This window comes from Cavia porcellus, unplaced genomic scaffold (genome assembly GCF_034190915.1).
Source record: "Cavia porcellus strain 051 isolate PalLab524CR breed Dunkin Hartley unplaced genomic scaffold, mCavPor4.1 scaffold_8, whole genome shotgun sequence".
Lineage (NCBI taxonomy): Eukaryota > Metazoa > Chordata > Mammalia > Rodentia > Caviidae > Cavia > Cavia porcellus.
In genome coordinates, this window is record NW_026947491.1 from 40171880 (window position 1) to 40195213 (window position 23334).

The 23334-nt window shown below is 37.1% G+C and overlaps 1 protein-coding gene and 1 non-coding gene across 2 annotated transcripts; one reads left to right on the forward strand and one right to left on the reverse strand.

Moving 5' to 3' along the window:
* Window positions 1-8661: 8661 nt before the first annotated feature.
* Window positions 8662-10694, reverse strand: Lalba (lactalbumin alpha; the record flags this gene model as incomplete). The annotated part of the gene is given in 4 exon segments (NM_001172889.1): window positions 8662-8975; window positions 9483-9558; window positions 10040-10198; window positions 10534-10694. Coding segments are annotated over 4 exon segments (429 nt in total). The 3' UTR covers window positions 8662-8914.
* Window positions 10695-21303: 10609 nt separating this feature from the next.
* On the forward strand, window positions 21304-21408 carry LOC134477482 (small nucleolar RNA U13). The gene has a single exon (XR_010049533.1). It is a non-coding gene; the product is annotated as a small nucleolar RNA U13 (small nucleolar RNA).
* Window positions 21409-23334: the final 1926 nt, after the last annotated feature.

Here is a 23334-nt window from a genome sequence, read left to right on the forward strand (position 1 = left end):
CCACTCCTGCATCCAAATCTGCTCGGGAGGGAGAGAGATGCGCGAAAGCTCTGAGAACAGAAATCTGTGAACGAACTTGAGAGCAGGACTAGCAGGGAGCCCTACATTGACTTGTGGTGAGTGAGCTGACGGGACCATTTCATAAAGTAGGAGGCTCCAGTAAAGGACATACTGGGGCCAGTCAGATTGCTGGAACAGGGTGCTGCAGTGACATTAGTTGCAATATTCCCCTCTCAAGCCTGGCTTGGTGGGGAGTGCCTGGCCTGTGTGATGCTGCTGACTAAGACCCAGTAGGCTAGCCCAAACCAGGTCCCAGTGCCTGGAGGTGCACCCTAGAAGTAAAGCCTTTGGTAGGTTGACCTGGAGGGCCAGGTCAGCAGAAGCTGCGCAGGTCTGTGTCTCCCTAGTACACTGCAGTGGGTGGGAAGACTTAGCTGGTACAATTCAAACAAACTGTAACCAAAAAAGAGAAAAAAAATTAGGCCTCCTACATTCACTTGTATGGAAGGAACAAAAAGTATGGGAAGAGGAACCAACAAGAAAGGGTCCACAGTCCCCAATCCTGAGAACACTGATCCAGGAAAGGGAAACACAAAGGAAGACAGAATACATGCAATATCAGTCACGGCACCAATAGACATAAAGTGATATCTCCAGAGCCTCATAGATGAGTTCAGGAATGAAGTATTTAATGAAATAAAGCAAGATATAAGTAGAATAGTTAGGGAAATGCTAAGCACCGCCCAAGTAAAAACACATGCGGAATGGAAAAACAGAAAAAAAGGGCAGAATTGTTAGATGGAGAAAATAGAGAAAACATAGAATACGTGAAGCAGGTTCAAAGAGATTACCAGGAAACTAAAAACTCTATCAAAAGCTGGCATAACAGCTTGAAAGAAACTAAGGATAGATTGTCTGAATTGGAGGACAGATTTGTAATTTGGGAGCATGTAAAGAAAAACTTCTTTAAAATAACAAGAAAACAAACAAGAACACAAAGGCTAGAAGACAATAAGAGGATCTATAACATAAGAATTAAGAACATAAAAGAAGAAGTAGGGACACAAACAGATGGACTACAAAAGCTATTCACAGAAATAATCCAGGAGAATTTCCCTAATTTATCAAAAGGTAAAGATACTCAGATGTATGAGGGATACCACTTAATTCATTCCTGGGTCAGCAGGGTGTATCTTCCCTTGCTTAGAACTCCTCATACTGCACCATTCCTGGGTTTTAAGCGGGATATCTCAGAGAGCCTCCATAGCTTCTGCTATCTAGCTGCCATCTACAACCCAAACAGAGCTACACCCAGGCATATAATAATCAAAATTCCAGAAATACAATATAAGAACAGAATACTAAAAGCCGTCAGAGACAAGAAACAGATCACTTACAAGGGAACACCCATCAGAATTACAGCAGACTTCTCGGCACAAACCATCAAATCATGAAAAATGGGGGGGGGGAAATAATTCAAGCTTTGAAAGATAACAACCTCCAGCCAAGATTGATGTATCCTGCACAACTGTCCCTAGAAATTGATGGAAAAACAAGGTGCTTCCAGGATAAAGAGGAACTAGGGGAATTTGCAACCACCAATTCAACTCTACAGAGAATACTGCAGGATATTCTAAAAAAGGAAAATACCAAGACTTCAGAAATATTGGCAGAGAGGTCACAATGAATGGAGCAGAAAGTGAAATGAAGAAGACAAACTGACAACAAAAGACAGAAAAAGAGCTCAACAGAAATGAGGCAGAGAAGATTGGATGATAGGAATGGCTATTTTGGAGAAAACAACACATCATAATAGCTAGTGCTGATTTAGTATCATCTTGCTTTGAAGTCCCATCAAGCTTTTATTCTTCTGTCTCCATCAGTCTTAACAGGTTGTATCTTACTGGATTTTATTATATGTGATAATATAAGCAAAAACTTTTATGGACAAGGAGATTATACAGAAACCATTGTTCATTTTCTGTTAGTTGGTTCTAAATACCCTATAATACTGTCATTCTTTTGAATGGTTTTACATTGTCTTGATATGTTTGGTGCTACAGTATATGAAGTTATACTCAAAGATTTCAAGGAAAGGGCCACTACGGTAACTACTTTTATGTCAGGATGTCTTGTGGTGAAACACTATCTTGCTTAAATGATTATGCTTTGACCTGCGCTGTTTTGTTGTTATGCCATCTTTTATCTAAATCTCCTTTTTTTAATTATTTACTTTACTATTTTCATCTTTTTAATTAAGGGAAAAATTTAAAAATAGCAGGATACATTATAGTAACCTACTTTGATTTCCTATTAACTTGATTTGAAACCCTGTATATCCCTCACCATCTTGCTTTGACTGATTTTCCTCTATTCTGCTTTGCTTGATAGTACCAAGTTTGAAAGTATAGGCAACAACTGTGAAAACAATAAGTTTCATTATGACGCCCATCTCGGTTGACTATTATCTTCTTTTAAAGTCCTGTAATGTCTCCAATGTTTTGGTTTTATTCTTTACTGTTTTGTTCAATTTTATTATAATTGATGATATAGGCAATTCTTTTTAAGATAGCAAGAAGCAGTATGGTAACCATTGTTGATCACCTAGTATTTTGTTTTTACATTATCTATTATGTCCACCCTTTCGATTTGACTGACTCTGTTCTGTTATGTCACATTTGGTTTTACTCTCTTCAAAAAAAAGTAATAAGAACTGTGGGAGTAATAAAACCCAAAATGTGTAATTGTCATTGTACAAAAGAAAGGAAAAGAAAGTGCTCAAAAAATATAACTGCATATATATTTAAGTGTATAAGATAGATACCATATTACTGAGTTTTATTGGATCATTGAACAAAACTGTTTCCCTCTCACTGTTTGAAAGTCCACTTTATATGCTTTAATTTTGGAACTTGAACAACTATTTCTTTTTTTTTTATTTTATTTAAGGAGAAAAAAAAGCATAGAAAGGGTACAAGTTATACAGATTTACAGATAAATCTAAACAGTAGGAAATCACTAGTTAATGGATTACATATTGTCATCTTAGAAAAATTGTTCAAGTTACAAAATTAAAGCTTGTAAAGTGGACATTCCAACAGTGAGACTGCAAACAGTTCTGTTCAATGAATCAACAAAACTCAGTGATATCATTTTCTCTCTTATACACTTAAATATACATGCAGTTATATAGTTTAGAGCACTTTCTTTTCCTCTCTTTTGTACAATGACAATTCCACATTTTGGGTTTTGTTACTCCCACAGTTCTTATTACTTTTTTTGAAGGGAGTAGAACCAAATGTGACATAACAGAACAGAGTCAATCAAATCAAAAAGGTAGACATAATAGATAATGTAAAAGCATAATACAAGGTGATCAACAATGGTTACCATAATGCTTCCCACCATCTCTAATAGAATTGCCTATATCATCAGTTATAATAAAATTGAACAAAACAGTAAAGAACAAAATCGACAAAACCAAAACATTGGAGACATTATAGGTGTTCAAAAGTAGATAATAGTCAATGAGAATGGGCGTTATAATGAATCCCACTATCTTCAGAGCTGTTGCCTAAACTTTCAAACCTGGTACTATCAAGCAAAACAGAATAGGGGGACATCAGTCAAAAACAAGATGGTGACAGTAATACAGGGCTTCAAATCAAGATAATGGAAAGTCAAAGTGGGTTACTATAATATATCCTGCTATTTTTTATTTATTTTTCCCTTAATTAAAAGGATAAAAATAAAAAAGTAAATAATGAAGTGGAGATTGAGATAAAAGAGGGCATAACAACAAAACAGTGCAGATCAAAACATAACCATTTAAGCAGAATAGTGTTTCACCACAAGATAATCCTGACATAAAAGTAGTTACCATATTGTCTCTTTCCTTGAAATCTTTGAGTATAACTTCGTATACTATAGCATCAAATATATCAAAACAATGTAAAACCATTTAAGAGAATGACAGCATTACAGAGTATTTAGAATCAACTAACAGAAAATGAACAATGGTTTCTGTATAATCTCCTTATCTATAAAAGTTTTTGCTTATACTATCATACATAATAAAATCCAATAAGATACAACCTGTTTAGACCAATGGAGACAGAAGAACAAAAGCTTGATGAGACTTCAAAACAAGATGATACTAAATCAGTATTACCTATTAAGACATCATTTTCTCCAAAATAGCTGTTCCTATCATCCAATCTTCTCTGCCTCATTTCTGTTGAGCTCTTTTTCTGTCTTTTGTCGTCAGTTTGTCTTCTTCATTTTGTTTTCTGCTCCATTCATTGTGGCCTCTCTGCCACTATTTCTGGATTCTTCGTATTTTCCTTTTTTAGAATATCCTGCAGTATTCTCTGTAGAGTTGAATTGGTGGTTGCATATTCCCCTAGTTCCTCTTTATCCTGGAAGCACCTTGTTTTTCCATCAACTTCCAGGGATAATTGTGCAGTATATATCAATCTTGGCTGGAGATTATTATCTTTCAAAGCTTGAATTATTTCCCCCCACGCTCTTCATGATTTGATGGTTTGTGCGAGAAATCTGCTGTAATTCTGATGGGTGTTCCCTTGTAAGTGATCTGTTTCTTGTCTCTGACGGCTTTTAATATTCTGTGTTCTTGTATTGAATTTCTGGAATTTTAATTATTATATGCCTGGGTGTTGCTCTGTTTGCGTTGTAGGTGGCTGGGGTCCTGTATGCTTCATACAACTGAGTATCTTTACCTTTTGCTAAATTAGGAAAATTCTCCTGAATTATTTCTGTGAGTAGCTTTTGTAGTTCATTTGTTTGTGTCCCTACCTCTTCTTTTATGTTCTTAATTCTTAAGTTATGGATCCTCTTATCATCTTCTAGTCTTTGTATTATTGCTGTTTGTTTCTTTGTTACTTTTAAGAAGTTTTTCATTTCATCCTCCCATATTACAAATCTGCCCTGCAGTTCAGATAGTCTGTCTTTAGTTTCTTTCAAGCTGTATGCCAGTTTTTGATAGAATTTTTAGTTTCTTGGTAGTCTCTTTGAACCTGCTTCACGTATTCGATGCTTTCTCTATTTTCTGCCTCAAACAATTCTCCCCTCTTTTTCTGTTCTTCCATTCCACCATCTGTTTTTTCTTGAGTGGTGCTTAGCATTTCTCTAACTATTCTGCTTATTTCTAGCTTCAGGTCATTAATAACTTCATTCCTGAACTCATCTATGAGGCTCTGGAGATGGCGCTTTATGTCTATTGGTGTGGTGTCCACTATTGCCTGTTTCTCAGTGAACAACTATTTCTAAGATAATAATATGTAATCTATTAACTAGTGATTTCCTACTGTTTATTTTTTCTGAAATTCTGTATAACTTGTACCCTTTTTCTGTTTTTTTTTTCTTTTTCTCCTTGAATAAAAAAAGAATATAAAAAATCTAGAATACATAAAACAGATCCAAAGAGATTATCAGGAAAATAAAAATGCCATTGAAAGCTGGCAAAATGCCTCAACAAAATCTAAAGTTAGCCTTTCAAAATTTGAAGATAGACTTGCAATGTGTGATCATGAAAGAAAAGGCCTCTTAAAAATAACAAGGAACAAGAAGTAACAATACAAAGGCTAGAAGACAATAAGAAGATCTATAATTTAAGAATAAAAAATGTAAGCAAAGAAGCAGGAGTAACCCCAAATGAATTATAAAGGCTATTCACAAAAATAATTTAGGAAAACTTCCCAATCATAGGAAAAAGAAATGCTATCCAGATAAATGAGGCATAAAGAACTCTAATCAACTACAACCAAAACAGATCTACAACCAGACATATAATAGTCAAGATCCCAGAAATTTACCACAAGAACAAAACATTAAATGGTCAGAGAAAAGAAGCAGATTACCTATAAAAGAAAATTCATCAAAATAATGACAGACTTCTCAACACAAACTATCAAATCAACTAGAGCCTGGAATGAAGTAGTCCAAGCCCTGGAATGAAGTTGTCCAAGCCCTGAAAGAAAATAACCTCCAACCCAGATTGATGTACCCTGAAAAACTCTCTCTCAAAATTAATGGAGAAAAAAGATGTTTCCATGACAAGGAGGAACTGTGGGAGTTCGTGGTCACCAATCCAACCCTACAAAAAATACTGAAGGACATTCTAGAGAGAGATAGAAAAAAATCAGGATTCCAGCAGCAGTGGCAGAGAGGCCTCAATGAATGGGGCAGACAGTGGAATGAAGGAGAAAAGTGGACAAATAATAGCAGAAAAGTAGAATAGCAGAGATGAGGCAGAGAAGGTGGGCTATAATCTCTAGTATAGATAGCCTTGATATGCTAACAAAAAGAAACACAGGCAGAGTAGATCAGAAGATAGGATCCATCGAGATGCTCTGAATAGGAAATATACTCAGCCTGAGAGAGGATTAATAAACCAAAAGCCAAAGATGAGAAAATGATGCTCTATGTGACAGAGAGCCAGAGAGAAATAGAGACAACTCATCCAGCAGCTGCAGATAGGTTGGAAAGTCATGACACTTTTGTGCAGTTGAGAACTACTCAGCTATAAAAAAGGAAAACCTTGAGGCTTTAGTAAGTAAAGGAATATAGCTCAAGATCAAGCTCAGGGGTAAAAAGGTTTAACATCACTTAAATACATAATGGGTTCCCCCCTAATCTAAAAACTAAAGGAGTTAGTGGGACCCAAAATATACAAAGCACCCTGAGAAAGGGAAAGAGGAGGAACTGTCTAAAAAAAGGAAGGTAGAGGACATTGTTAATAGTGTATCAGGATTTAAAAGCCACATTAGTCTTATCATTCTGTTTAGTTTGATTTTATTTTGTTCCAGTCTGTCTACTCATACTAGATTAGAAGGCACAGCTATCCCAAAAATAGCAGGATATACCATGGTAAATATCCTTAATTCCCTATTAACTTAAACTGCATTACTTGGTAATTTGCAGTTACCCTGCATTACTTACATTGTCTTATTATGACTAATCTTATTTGAATATAGTTTGTTAGACCGCTGTTTTGTCTTGACTGATTTTATTCGAATTTGGTATGCTTGATAGTATCAAGTCTAAGAGTAGAGGCAACTACTCTGAAGATGACAAGATACAGTAAGATACCCATTCCAGTTTGATTATTAACTACTTTTGAAGTCCTACAGTGTCTCCAATGTTGTGTTTTTATTAAAATTGCCATGTAATGTTATGTTCAATTATATTATGTCTGATGTTGTACACAATTCTATTGAAAATAACAAGAGACAGCATAGTAGATCACCTAATATTGTGGTTTTATATGTCTTTTTCATTTCACATTTTTCTAGGAATTTGTTTTGCTGTCTTGTTTTGATCTGTTTTCCCCTATAATACAGAAAGGATAGGTATACATGTAGAGATTCACACAGGTGGAGAATTTCTAAACAGTTTACAGGAACAGATGATATAATGCGTGGTGTAATGAACAGATACTCTGAAGAAGAGACACTAAAATACCTAGTGCTAATTATGTGGCATTATGTTATAAAATCTAGCAATACTATTATTCACTATTCAGAGTGATATTAGTCTAGTCTCTTATGTTTAATTTCAGCATATGTAAAGATATGGACAGATACTTCAAAGAGAGCAAGAGACATTATGGCAGTCACTGTTGACTTCCCTAATGTCTGGTCTTGAAGATCTAAAAAGCCTTCATCATCCTGTTCTGATTAGTTTAGTACTATAATGTTCAGTATGTATTCACTGTGTGTGAAGATGCAAGTAACTATTTGGAAGAAAACAAGAGATATATGATAGACCATGAAGATCTCCAGTGGTCTTGCTTTGAAATTTGTGTTTCTTAAAATTGTTTCCTTATGATCTGCTTTGTTCTGTTTTGTTCTATTTAATTTTACCCTCTTTAAAATAAAAAAGACAAACTTTAGGACATAAATACTCTAATTCTTCTTCATTCACACCTTCCATAACCTTAGATTAAAGCTCTGCAAACATCCTCATGAAAACAAGAAAAGTACAAGGAATGGTGGAGCAGAGTATCCAAGCCAAAAAGCCCTCCCCTAAAGTTTTAGGAATCACCGAGTTAACTATAAGGGTCTCCATTATATATCTTTGATACCCAGAGAGATGCTGCTTTCACAGATCTTCTTGAAAGGTAAAGAAGTCCCTAGTTCTCTCAACCCATCCATTTAGATCCCTGGATTCTCAGCCCATTCTATCCTTTTCCTACTGCACATTCCCTCCTGTCACATTCCATCTACACTTCAAAACCAGCTCGAATTCCAGCTGTCCTTTAAACCTTTCTTGATTTTTTCCATGTCCCCTCAAATATAATTATCTTTCCTTTTATAAAAGCCCAGGTTACATTTCTAATTCTTCTCCAGCTACTTATGATACTATTCCATACATTATAGCTGTTTATTAATGTTGGTCCTGATTCTTCTATTAGTCCTTAAAAGATGAGACCCTTTTAGCAACTTTGAATCCCTCTGTGGTTTCTTTAACTTACTAGATGATCAGTAAAAGTGTGTGGAATTGCTACCAAAAATCCTTCTGTAGTAAGTTCAGCTTACTCTTTCAATGGAGATGGAACATAGCTATGAGCTATGACTTTAGTGTCCACCCACCCACCCTATTTTCTCCCTTTCCTTGTAGAAAAAAATACAGCCAAACACTCCAAATCAGGGCCTTTATTCAGGACAGAAGTGGGATTTGTTGGTGTAGTTCAAGGGCACTGAGTGTCTAATGTCCAGTGCACCAGTCATGCATCCTTAGACAACAGTCCTCAAGAGCCAAACAGTGTCACTACAGGATCCAGGGCTCAGAGACAAATCATATTCAGGGGCAGAAAAAGGTAAACTGGGGTAGCATGAGGGAAGAGGGGTTCTGGGTGTATGGGAAGAGCAGGATTGGCAGATACATCAGGTGCTCACTGTGCCTCGCAGTACCACTGCTCCAGCTTGTCAGAGCACAGTGGTTTGTGGGCCAACCTGGTAATGGAGAAAGGATAAAAGTGAGTTGGCTTTCTGGGACTTAGTTGGAGTTTCAGATGAATTTAACTTCATCCTCAGGAGAGGCTAAGGGGAATGAAAATCACCAAAAGATTTTCCTAGATGGCAAGGGATCCTCGGTCATCCAGAAGAGCAGGATCCATTTTTTAAACCCAAGAAAAGTGTAGAGTAGTTGTAGCCCAAGATATGCAATGATACCAAGGGTATGTTTTAGTGTATAAGTTTAAATAAGTAGTGTTAGAAACCCACAGCCAGGTGAAGAGAAGTCTGGGTATTAACCCTCCACTAATACCTTCCTTGTATTAGAGAAGTTGTCCATATGAGAGCAGAGCAAGGGAGACTTAAAAATAGAAACCTGAGACTGAGAGATGACTTTTGTTTTGGACACTATATTCCAGATTAAATGCTCAGGAGATAAAGGACAGAGGATCAAGAGGGTAAGAAGAAAAGGGGTAGAGGAAAACAGAAAATAAAATGAGGACTCACCAGTAGTCAATTCCTTTGATATCCAGGATCTTCTTGACACACATTATGTCATCAGTAAGGTCATCATCCAGGAGCTCTGACAAGAGTTGTAAGGAAAGGAATGAGAAAGCTAAGAAGTATTACCCAGAGAGACCATGAGTTCCCCTGTTCCCTTGGTCTAGTTCTCTGAAATGAAGGATTATACCCAGGATCTTTCTATCTGAAAAGGTCAATATAGTAATGCCTATCCATAAGTAAGTACTTTCTTCAATTCCTTGGGACATCTCTCGAAGGATCAACTCTATCCACTGAGACCCAGAAAATGCAGAGTATATGACTTCAACACTCCCAGAAAATTTCTAAATGTCTACCACTGAACTTCAAGGATATTTGGTCTTGGTCTTTGATGATTGTAAAAAAAAAAATATCTTCTTACTTAGCAATGTTACTCTCAGTCACACTAACTTTATGGATTCTAAACAAGGCACTAAATCTAGAGTTACACTTGATCCCAGAAAAGAGATTACCCAGTAAAAAGTTCCAGAAAAAGCTGGGGAACAAAGTAAGAGTCAACTTACTGTCGCAGGAAATGTCACAAATGTTCCTTGATTGAACAGTCGTGCTGCTCTCACAGAAATCTTTATCATTTATCTGGAAAAGTCCGTACTCTTTGTGGTCACTATTTTTCACTATGGCTTGTGTGTCATAACCACTGATATGAAATATGATACAGAGCCCTGGAAAAAATATGAGAAAGAAGTATCATAGAGACATCTAGGATCAGCATAAATAAGGAACTATAGTTCACAAAATGGGAAAAAATGTTTCTAGTCAATTTCCAAAGGATATGACAAAGCATAGACTATCTTGATGATCTGAAGACAGTTTCAAAAAGCATCAGACACTGGCAGAAAAGATAGGAGAACAAATTGAAAGAAAGAGTAGAACATAAGCTGAAAATATCAGAAAATTATTAGATAATGAAGAGAAAGTGGAAGAGAGGAGATGAGAAAATGTGGACAGAAGAGAGACAGACAAGAAATGGACTGAAATGATGGAATAGAGAACTCACATTCAGGCAAAGTGATGTCTCGGTAGCCGGCAAGGTCGTTCAACTCATGAGACAGCGCACATTTGGTAAGTTGCTTGGCCTGCACGGCAGGAAACAGGATGCCCACCAGCAACAGAGGGAAAAAGGACATCATTTTGGCTGCTGCTGTGAACCTGAAATGCAGACAGCTCTCAGCTTCACCTCCTTTTATTACTGGAGAACTCTTCAAGAACACTCGCACCAAGCCTTACATCCAGGAAGAGGATGAAGACAGATTAGTCATGCCAAGATAGACTGAAACTTGGCAGCTTCCTTCCATAATTTCATCCTACTTTTCCTCCCCTCCCTCAATATCTAGTCAATACCTAATATTGTTCTCTACCTCTGCTAAGTTCCAAGAATAATTCTGTTTTCCCCCTTGGCTTTGATTATACCTTTGTTTCTTACAGGTCTAGTTCTAGGAAACAGGATGTCCCAAACCTGTTCTAGGAACAAAAGAATCTTCAGGGCAAATACAAATGAGGCAATCATAAAGTAAAATAAGAAGCCCTAGCCAATTCATTCTTCCCCCCAAAGACATACAGAATGTGAAAAGGAGATGTATGTCATCACATCCCAGAATCAGAGTAGGCACCTATGCAGCCAACTCATTCATGGAACAAAGTCCAGGAAGAATCTCTTGATATGGTGCTTCATGGCTAAGGAGATTGAATAGGATATCAGAAAATGGGAAGAAATCCCTTGCTCTTGAGTAGGAAGAACCAATAGTGAAAATGGCCATGCTTTCAAAATCATTATACAGATTTAATGCAATTCTGATTAAAATTCCAAGAGCATATCTTGCAGAATTAGAGAAATTATAAAATTCATTTGGAACCAGAAGAGACCTATAATAGTACAGGAAATTATGGGCAACAAAGACCAAGAAGGGGGCATCACCCACCCTGACTTGAAATTATACCATAAAGCTACTGTGATAAAAACAGCATGGTACTGGCAAAAAAACAGACCCAAGGAATAGTGGAACAGGTTAGAAGATACAGAGACAACTCCAACACACTCAGCCCCTTTATTTTTTACAAAAAAGCCAAACACCTTTGCTGGAAAAAAGCCTCTTTAGTAAATGGTGCTGGAAAAATTGGCTTTCCACATGCTGAAGATTAAAATTATACCCACATCTTTCACCACACTCTAAACTAAAATTGAAATGAATCAAAACCTAAGTATTAAAACAGAAATGTTAAACCTGCTGGAAGATAGACTAGGTAGAACTCTTGAAGACATTGGTATAGGCAAAAGACTTCATGAACAAAACTTCTGTTGCATAGAAACGTTCACAAAAAATCAACAACTGGAAGCTCATCTTGTTAAAAAGCTTTTGCACAACAAGAGAAATCACCAACAGAGTAAATAAACAGTCCACAGTGTGGGAAATATTTTAGCTAATTGTTCCTTGAACAAAGGACTAATACCTAGAATATATAAAGAACTCAAAACATGAAGAGCCTCAAATTTAAAGACCCACTCCAAAAATGGACATCTGAAATGAATAGGTACTTCTCAGAGGAAGAAATAGAAATGGCAAATAAATATATGAAAAACCGTTAAACAGCACTGTCATTTACAAAATGCAAATTAAAATAACGCTGCGGTGCCATCTCACCCCAGAAAGAATGCCAATTACAAGAAAGCAACAAATGTGGTGGGGCTATAGAGAAAAAGGAGCCCTTCTCTGCTGTTGGTGGGCAGGTAGACTTGTGAAACTACTGGGGAAATCAGTGCGGCAATTTCTTAAGAGAGAGAGTGAGAAAGAAACTAGGATTAGAGGTCCCATTCAACCCAGCCATTCCCCTTCTGGTATCTTCCTGAAAGAATTAAAAGTATCTCATCACAGTGATATATGAACACTCATGTTTATACAAGCACAGTTTGTAAAACCCAAACCTTGGAAACAACCCAAAGCTCATCAAATGATAAATGGATAAAGATGTGATTTTTTAAATTTTTATTTAAAGAAAGACTAAACAAAACAGAAAAGGGGTAGAAATAATACATACTTTCACAGAAAAAATAAACAGTAAGAAATCACTAGTTGGTGATTACATATTGTCCTCTTACAAATAGTTGTTCAAGATACAAAAGTGAAACATACAAAGTGGGGATTCAAATAGCGAGACTGCAAACAATTCTGTTCAACTATCCAACAAAACTTAGTAATATGGTTATCAATCCTATATACTTAAACATACATGCAGTTATCCATATCTTCATTTATGTTGAGATTAAACAAAACAAAGCAGGCTAAAATCACTCCTAACAAAGAATAATAGTATTGCTGGATTTCACATCATGACACTACGGGATCAGCACTGGGTACTGTAGTGTCTCTTTTTCTTCAAATTATTTGTTCATTTCATCATGTGTTAGAAGATCAGTTCTTGTAAACTGTTTATAGGTTCTATGTATTTCTATCCTTTCTGTATTAGAGGGAGAAACAAAACAAAGCAAGACAAAACAAAATGTATTCCTATAAACACATGAAATGAAAAAAACATATAAAACCACTGTACAAGGAGTTCTACCATAGTTACTGTGTTGTCTCTTGTTATCTTCAAAAGAATTATCTGTATCATCAGGCATAGTATAATTGAATATAGCAGTATATAACAATATTAATAAAAACACAACTTTGTAGATAGTGCAAAACTTCAAAAACAGAGTAGTAATAAAACCACAATAGGTATCGTAGTGAATCTTGTCATCTTCGGTATAGTTGCCTATACTCTCAGATGTGATACTATCAATCATAACAATATTGAATAAAATCTGTCAATACCAAACAGCAATCAAACAAACCAGATTTAACTAAGATCAGTCATGATAAAACAGTATAAGTTATACAGGGCTCCAGATTAAGCTAATAGGAAGTTAAAGATGATTACTCTGCTATATCCTGATGTTTTGGGGATAGCTGTTTGTGCTCTCAGACCTAGTGCAAGTGGACAAACTGGGACAGAGTAAAATATATCTAAGCAGAGCAGAGTGAGTAATATGGGTTTTAAATCCTGATACACTATTAACAATATCTTCTGCCATCTTTTTTAAGACTATTCATCCCCTTTTACTCCCCCAGTGTGCACTGTTCATTTTTGGGTCTCACCAACACCCTCAGTTTTTAGAATAGGAGGGCAACCTGCTATTTACCTAAGTGGTTCTGAACCTCCTCCCTCCTGCACTTGATCTCTAGTTTTATTCTTTTACCTAGTAAAGCCTGTCTTTCCAACCTATCCACAAATACTGGTCTAGTTGCCCTATTACTCTCCGGTTCCCTGTCACATAGAGCATTGTTTTCTCATATTTGATTTTCAGTCCATATACCCTTTTTCAGGTTAATTATATTTCCTATACAGAGCATCTCAGTGGACCCTCCTTCCTGATCTACTCTGCCTGTGTTTCTCTTTTTTTCTTTTTCTTTTTTTATTTAGTGCATCAAGGCTGTATATATTAGAGATTACAGCCAACTTTCTCTGCCTCATTTCTGTTGTGCTCTTTTTCTGCCATTAGTTGTCTGCTTTTCTTCTTCATTCAACTTTCTGCTCCATTCATTGAAGCCTCTCTGCCACTGTTCCTGGAATCCTGGTACTTTTCTCTCTCTCTAGAATGTCCTTCGGTATTCTCTGTAGAGTTAGATTGGTGGTCACGAATTTCCCAAGTTCCTCTTTGTCTAGGAAGCATCTTGTTTCTCCATTAATTTCTAGAGACAGTTTTTCAGGGTTCATCAAGCTAGGCTGGAGGTTATTTTCTTTCAAGGCTTGGAAAACTTCACTCCAAGCTCTTCTTGATTTGATGGTCTGTGCCAAGGAGTCTGCCGTGATTTTGATGGGTTTTCCTTTATAGGTAATGTTTCTTTTCTCTGATGGCTTTTAATATTCTGTTCTTATATTGAATTTCTGGGATTTTGATTATTACATGCCTGCGTGTGGCTCTGTTTTGTTGTAGGTGGCTAGAGTTCTGTATGCCTCATACATCTGAATATCATTCTCTTTTCCTATGCTTGTGAAGTTTTTCTTAATTATTTCTGTGAATAGCCTTTGTAGTTTCTTTGTTTGTACCCCTGCTTCTTCATTCACATTCTTTATTCTTAAGTTATTTATTCTCTTGTCATCTTCCAGTCTTTGTATTGTTACTGTCTGTTTCCTTGTTATTTTTAAGAAATTTTTCCTTTCGTGATCCCTCATTGCAAACTTGTCTTCCAGTTTGGATAATCTATCCTTAGTTTCTTTCAAGCAGTTTTGCCATGTTTCAATGGAGTTTTTAATTTCCTGGTAATCTCTTTGAACCTGCTTCTGTGTTTTCTTTATATTCTTCATCAAATGAATCTCTCCTTTTTTTGTGCTCCTCCATTCTTCTGTCTATGTCTTCTTGAGAGATACTTAGCATTTCTTTTATTAATCTCCTTATATCTTGCTTTACTTGGTTAAATATTTTACTTTTAAACTCGTCTATGAGGTCCCAAAGATATTTTTTTATGTCCACTGAAGCCATTCTGACATTGCATGTTTGCTGTCCTCTATCTCTTTTGCATTTACCTCTCCTGGATCAGTATTCTCAGGGTTGGGGGCTGGGGACTTTTTTGTTGCTTCCTCTTCTCATATTTTTTTTTGTTTCTTCCATACAGGTGTATAGAACAGGTCCCAGTCCCTTTCCTTGTTGGTTATGGTTCTTCTGAAATACACTGGCTAGGTGATCCTGCCCACTCCAATGTGTTATTTAGGTGTAAACAGGGGGCAGCATAAGCTGGCTCTTCCTCTCTGGGTCAGTCAACCTGCTGAGGCCTTCACTGCATTAGTGTGTGCTGCACATAGGGAATTGATTTGGGACAACTTATTGGGTCTCAGCCAGGGACATGTCCCAGGCTAAGCATATCCCACCAATCTCATCTGTGAAGGGAACAACTACTGAAGTCACTGCTGTTCCTTGTTCTTGCCAGTCCTGCCCAATTCCAAAATGTCATCCCGTTGGTGCCTCTTTCCCATGGAAGAGTTTTATTCCTGGCACTTATCACAGGTCAATCAGGTCCCTTGCTGGCTCTGTTCTCCACTAGGCTTGTCGACCTCTGACTTCAGTTCTACTGCACTTCAATGAGACTGTGGTTCCAGTGAGTCAAAGCAGTGGGAATTCGTGCACGCAAGAGCACAAAATCTTAACTGCCTCAGTAGTAGCCCTGGGACCGCATGTTTGACTGGTTCTTTTTGCTTTAGTTTCTTCCTGGGTCGAGAGGATCTATCTCCCTCTGTCCAGCACTCCTCAGGCTGTGTTATTTCAGCATCTAAGTTGTCTGTCTCAGGGAGCCTCTGTAATCTGTTCTTATCTATCTGCCATCTTTACCGGAAGGCCCCTGATGTGGTCTTTTTATACAATGGAGTAATATTCAGCCATGAAGAAGGATAAATTTCAGACATTTCTAGGTAAATGGATGTAACTCAAGAACATACTCATAAGTGAAATAAAGTGGACACAAATGCATAAATATCACATTTACATTGTTTCTCTGATGTGAGAAACCAAAACTGTAAATAGGAGTCAAAATGCATAATAGGTATTCTGAAATAGGAAAAATATATTCCAATAGGGAGGGGAACAATGGAGGGGAAAGAGGAAAAGAAAGAAAAGTAACATATGAGAAAAGAAGAAAAAATAGAAACAAAGCCTCCATTGTAAATGAAGAGGGGAGGAAGAGTTGAAGGGAGGGTTGGGGAATGGGGGAAAACTAAACAAATTATATCATATACAGGCACAAATGTTCTATGATGAATCTGATCATTATATATACATAAAGTATCCCAATAAAATCTGATTTTAAAAAAGATTTACAGCACTTGAGAGGCTGAGGCAGGAGGATTGTTATGAGCTCAAGGCAAGCCTGGGCTACAAAATGAGTTCAAGGCCAGCCTGAACTGCATAGTGAAACTTTGTCCCAAAAAGACAAGTGCATATACATATATATATATATATATATATGCAATAATAAACAATGGCTTATATAAGATGACTTGGAAAAAAGGAATATGATAACTAAGATTTATGCCAACATAATAAAGATGGGAGTAAACAGACAGGCATATTAAATAATTTGTTTTTTCATCACAAGATGATATTTACACTAAAACGGAAGCTAGACACATGAGGGTTCAGTACAGTATCAACCTTTGTATATTTGAAATATTCTAGGATAACATAATGTCAAGCACAATGGTATTTTCTTGTTTTGGTGGTACTAGGGATTGAACACAAGGCCTTCATATTGAGTTACATTCCCAGGCATCATTATTTATTTTTTAATTAAATTGCCTACTGTAGGCTTCCATTTACAAAATCCTTCCTTCAGCTGGCTAGAATGCTGGTTATGGCTCATGCCACCATGCCTAGCTAAGTACAAGGAGTTCATAGTTTCAGAATCTATTGCTAGAGGCCAAGGATTTAGCTCAGCAACATAAGCACCTGCTTGGCAAATGCGAGGTTGCAGGTTTGATCCCCAGCACACACACACACACACACACACACACACACACACACACACACAAAACCTACTGCTAAACTGCTTTCAGTAAAAACTATCCCAATTTTTACTTTACCAGTAGCATAAACCAGCACCTACATACACAAATGTTCATCCATCTTACAGATGAAAATTAGGGGTAATAAATTACTGAGTATTTTCACTTGTAAAACAATTAGTTTGCATTTTTGCATGGTCTGATGTTATAACTTAAAATTTAAAGTAAAATTCTGACGATTTTTTCATCAATAAAAGATTTAATGCATGGTGTGATGGCACACCCCTGAAATCCAAGCACTTGGGAGGCTGAGGCAAGACGATCAGTACAAATTCAAGACCAGCCTGGGCTACAAAGTGAGCCTACGGCCAACCTGAACTGCATAGTGAGATCCTATCTCAAAAAAAAAAAAAAAAGATTTAACAAGGATATAACCAAAACCAGTAAAACACATTCACAACACATTATTTCTCAGTCAGCACTGCTGTGCAAGTAGACTTGAAGCTACTAATTAAATAATTCCTTTAATTTACTGATATCAAATTTCATGTCATGATGCCAACAGCTTTTATCTTCTCCTATTTCAGGGCTCATCTTTTTTTTTCCAATTTCTAAATCTAATTTCTTGCATTTCAGGGAGCATCTATCTCAGTCAGACTGCTGTTGAAACTTATCACTGAGGGTCTTCCAGCAAGATGTGGAAGAGCATGCCTGAAACCCTAGCACCCGGGAGGCTGAGGCAGGAGGATTTTTCTGAGTTCAAGGCCAGCCTGAACTACATAGTGAGACCCTGTTTCCAAAAAAAGAGAAAAAAAGAAAATCCTCCAAACGATTACTAATGCAAGTATTGAAAGCTGTTCATCTGCGTTTAATGCCATCTTCTATATTATGGCTAACCGATGCCTGAAGTGGCATGAGTAGCACTAGTGTGGAGCATGAGCAAGACCAAGAGAGATAAGCAGAGAATCCTGATAAGAAAGAGATTCATGTTCCAAAACACAGCAAAAGTGCTGCCACTGAATTTCTTCTGTCCTCCACCAGAGGCACTGGAAGGAGAGGAATAGGAATTCTGTCACTGTGCAGGTTTTGCAAAGAATGTGGTGAGAGATGACGATGACCTTTAGCCACATGGGAAGGGACAGATAAGAGTTAGTGGTGAGGACTAGTTTTCCCATAGCGGTGTCTTGTGTAAAAAGCCTCCTGTCTGTGCTATGAACTAAGTACCTAGGATAGGCAGGAGGCCAGGGTCAAAACCTAGGACAGCAGCTGGCTTACCTACAATTTGATTGTATCTCTGTCCTTCCTTGTAAGCAATAAAAAGAAGCATACAATTCAGGAACCACAGTTAATCCCAGAAAAGAAAATAAGTGTGCCTCAGAGAAGAGGAACCATCATTTCCCTAGAAATGTTTTTCAGCAGAGTATCTGGCTCATCAGAAAAAGAGGACAGAAGACGTCTAATGGAAACAATTGCAAACATTCAGAGAAAGGCATAGATTCTCAGAGATGGTCCAAAGGAGAACAACAAACAATGATCACAGCCCTAAAAGAAGTATGTGCAAAGACACAACCACCTCTAATGCACAAATCTCCCTTTCTGGAGGCGTTTAGTAGGGTGTTCCACTTGGATTCTGATATTTGAATCAAAATAGTAAAGATCCCAGCAATCGGGAGGCTGAGGCAGGATCGTTGTGAGTTCATGACCAGCCTGGGCTACAAAGTGAGCTCAAGGCCTGCCCAAACTGCAGAGAGACCCTGTCTCAAGAAAACCAAAAAAAAAAAAAATAGTAAAGAGGCATTTACATTATACTTTCCTGGATTTTTTAAGAAATATACTGGAAAGATATGTTCATTCTGTCAGAGGCTGTGGTAAAAATCAGGGTTTCTAAAACCAGATATAGTTTTTTCAGAAGATTTCTAGAAACTACAGAATCAGAAGAATTTACTCCAAAAGACCTTTGCCATCCAAACCGTATTTTGTAGCTGACTGGTAGTTTTTTGACAAAGACTACAGTCATGATTTAGAGAGTACCCCCAGGGCCACAATAATAGTGATTGTTACTTCCAACAGTGAATATGCTGCCTTGTTCTCCTCCATCTCATAATTCCAGAAAATTATCACTACATAGAGAATGGTACTAGATCTCAGAGTTGATACTCAAATTTCATACCAATGCTTAATCAGGTTCGAGTTAATTAAAGCAATTAAGTTTGAGTCATCTGTAGAAATGAATATGCGATGAGACCATAATAATAAGTGAAATAAATCAGACACATGAACATAAATATCATATAGTTTCTCTTATACGAAAAACCCAAAGTATAAATAACTTGAAGCACAAAATAAAACATAGATAATATGAAAAAAGGAGACAGAGACTCTACAGGCGGAAAGGGGATCTAGAGATGGAGGGAGTGGGAGAGAGGGGAGAGAAAGGGGAGGTAAAAATTAAGTGTTATGAAACTATACCATCTTGTGATAAGTAGAATGATTATATATAGCAAATATGTACTAATAAACATACAAATAAAGCAATTAAATTCAAGGAAATGATTTCTACTGGCATTTTTCTTCTTTGGTTACTTGGACAAAAGTCACATTTTTTCAGATCCATTTTATCCAAAGATAAAAAGAAGGAAAAAAAGCCACAACAAAATTTCAAAGCACATCAATCAGGCGGTAACAATGGTACATACATTGCACATTGTCATCCCCAAATCATTTACCCAGAACACAAGACATCTGCATTCAATTGTCCGAACAATACCAGCATAAATCTTTCTCTTCAGCAAACTCAGAGAAATCAGGAGTATAACTATCTTAACTATTTTTACACACATAAACATACACGTACACATATGTGTTTTCTTTCAGCTTCTCATGATAATGAAGCAATACATTGTTTGCATGTGTGTTTTATTTACTTCACTAATGAGTATCTTCTCAAGGTGCATCCAATTAACTATAAACATGTGCAGTTTATCATTCTTTATGGCTCTGAGTAGTACTCCCTTGTATAAAAAAATCACATTTTTTTTATCCATTCCTTAGTCAATGGGCATTTAGGTTGTTTCCAAGATGTAGCTATTACAAACTGTGCTGCTGTAAACATGGGTGCACATATATTATTGTGCTGTGTTTTTAATTCTTTTGGGAAGATACCCAGAAGGGGAATAGCTGGGTTGAATGGGACGTCCAATTCTAGTGTTTTGGGAATCGCCACACTGATTTCTATGGTGGTTGTACCAGTCTGCATTCCCATGAACAGTAGAGAAGTGTTCCTTTTTCCCCACAGCCTCTCCAGCATTTGTTATTGCTTGATTTCTTCATGGTAGCCACTCTTTCTGGGGTGACATGAAATCTCAGTGCTGTTTTAATTTGAATCTCTCAAATGATCATGGTGTTGAACATTTTTGTCATGTATTTATTTGCTATTCATATTTCTTTTTTTTTATTTAAGAGGAAAAAGAGAAAAACACAAAACAAAACAAAGCGGTGTAAGGGTACACGTAATACAGAACTACAAAAGCTATTCATATTTCTTCATCTAAAAAGTATGTATTCATCTCAGACACCCATTTTTGGATTGGGTCTTTAAGTTTGGGAGGACTGATGTTTTTGTGTTCTTTATATGTTCTCAATACTACCCTGCCATAAAGGATAAACTTGTCATTTTTAGAAAAATGGGTGCACTTCTAGACAATAATATGAATTGAAATAAATCAAACATGCAAGCTTGAATATTGCATAGTTCTTCTTACATGAGAAACCCCATATGTAAAATAAAGAACAAAATAAAAGATAGATAGATAATAGGAAACAAGGTTATGGGTCTTTGCAAAAGGTAAGGGGACCAAGAGATGGAGGGATGGGGGAGGAAAAGGAGGGGAAATGGGATGAAAAAACAATTAAAATCATTACGCCAACTCCCCATCGTGAATGTAATCATTGTGCACTACAAACATATACTAATTAAAATAAATTTTTAAAAAATAATAACATGGATAAGCCAGACATGGTGGAGTGCACCTATAATACCAGCTATTTGGCCTATGGCAACAGGATCACAAGTTCAAGTCCAGCTTAGGCTACACAGTAAGATACTACCTTAAAAAATAAAAAGCCTTGAGAATATAGCTTAGTAGTAGAGTGTCCTAGGCTCAATCTCTAGCATCACAAAAAAAAAAGAAAAACAAAGAAAACAAAACAAACAAAAAAAAAAGATAATGGGTAAATTCTTTTGTGACTTCCAAAGGTGATGATTGGGGCTCTATGTCACTGTGTGAAATGCGCCTCTCTCAAACCTGGTTACAACATCGGCACATTATCACATTCGATGTACAAAATAATAATAAATGAATAAAATTTAAAAGCAATATTAAATCCCACAACAGAGCACCGCACCAAAAATGGAAAAAGCTGCAGATATACAATACAAGTCACCAATGTATGATGTTGAACAAGATGACTCTGGTAAGAAAAAAAAATCCTTAGAGAGATTCAATTTCAAATCAAAAGCAACTGAGGCCAGGTACAGTGACGCAAGCCTGTAATCCCAGCATTCCAGAGACTGGGGCAGGAGGAACACTGTGAATTTGAGGCCAGTCTGAACTACAAAGTGAATTTAAGGGTAACCTGAACTGCACAGAGAAACCATGTCTCAAAAAGTTAAAAAAAAAAAAAGAAGTCAAATTATATTTTTATAAATGTACATCTAGGTTGTAAACTGTATAAAAATATTTAAAAAACTAACTATTACCATTAAAAATAAGTGAGGCTAGTGGCTTCCTCTGGAACAGAGAGCGCAGGCAGGAAGGCGTCTCCTTCAGGGCTGGCCCTGCTCTTTTCCTGGCCTAAGTGTGTGTTACAGAAGTAACTCAATTTATGACATTCCATTTTCTAGCACATTAACATTTTATGTGCAATTCTATATTTGTGCTATATTTCACATTCATTCTTATGTTACCCATTCTTTAGGTCAATTAGGAAGATTTAACGAGCCTTTTAATACGCAGTTTTACTATTTCCTTGTGTGCTATTACATTGGAATGTCAGCACTTACAAACCAACTACCAGTCCCAGTTTTTATTGTAGAACTTTAAAAAATCTGTACCCCTTTCTATCCTCTTCTGGGCTTACGTATGTTGTGCCCTAGTGCAAAAGATTTACTGATTCCACTCAAGACCTCTGGCTGGGCAAGTCTGTGACACCGCAGCTGCGCAGGTGCCATAGAAAGCTGTAGTGTTGGCGCTCCACCTAGTGTCAGTACATAGTACTGCAAATCTAGTGCTGGAGCAAGGACGTTAACATTGGTTCTTAACTGCTAATCATTTACACATACCCTGTTTCTATCAATGCGTAGATTCAGCCAACGCAAATTCCAGATCCACAACAGATCTCCAAGAAGTCATATGTTGGCCGTATACTCCGTTCCTTCGCTTTCACAGGAAGAAGCCAGAAGCTGTATATTTCCTCCCATCTGCCACGCCGCATCGCTGGGAGGGGCTCTGTGACTGCTAAATTTTTTCCTACTAGGCTTTGATGGAATTGTCTTCAAACTAGAGTCCAAGACATTCTTAACTGGTTTCTGGATTTTTCGCAATGACACTTGGTTTCTATAGTGTTAAATGTATGTTTATATGGAGGAACGAGGATGTGTGGTTTCCTCTCCTGCCATTTTGCTGATATCCTTTATCCCCCCCCCCCCCATTAGTTGGCACATATATCTGCTACTAACTGTTTCACTGGGTAACGGGTATGATGGATGTTCTTTTACTGAATGTCTGGATTTTGTTGTTTGAGCTTGATTAAGAAATATGGACATTCGGGCAGGGGATTTAGCTCGGGGGTATAAGTGCCTCCCTTGTAAGCACACGGTCATGCGTTCGATTCCCGACACCCCCCCCCCAAAAAAAGAAATATGAGTATGATCAAAATATACACATGGAAACCTTCCCCCAAAAAAATGTGAATGGTGGCACACCCCTGTAATCCCAGCACTCAGGATGCTGAGGCAGGAGGATCACTGTGAGTTCTAAGACAGCCTCAGTTACAAAGTGAGTTCAAAGCCATCGTGAACTGCAGAGTGAAACCCTGTCTCAAAAAGACATTTTAAAAAAGTGAAACTGAAGAAGTGGCAAAAATGATCAAAGCATGTTATGTGCATGTATAAATCTCTAAAATGGAACATTATTCTATATAACCAACATCCTTCAATTCCAAAGAAATGAACATTTGAGCTTTATACCTACAGATAGTTCATGTA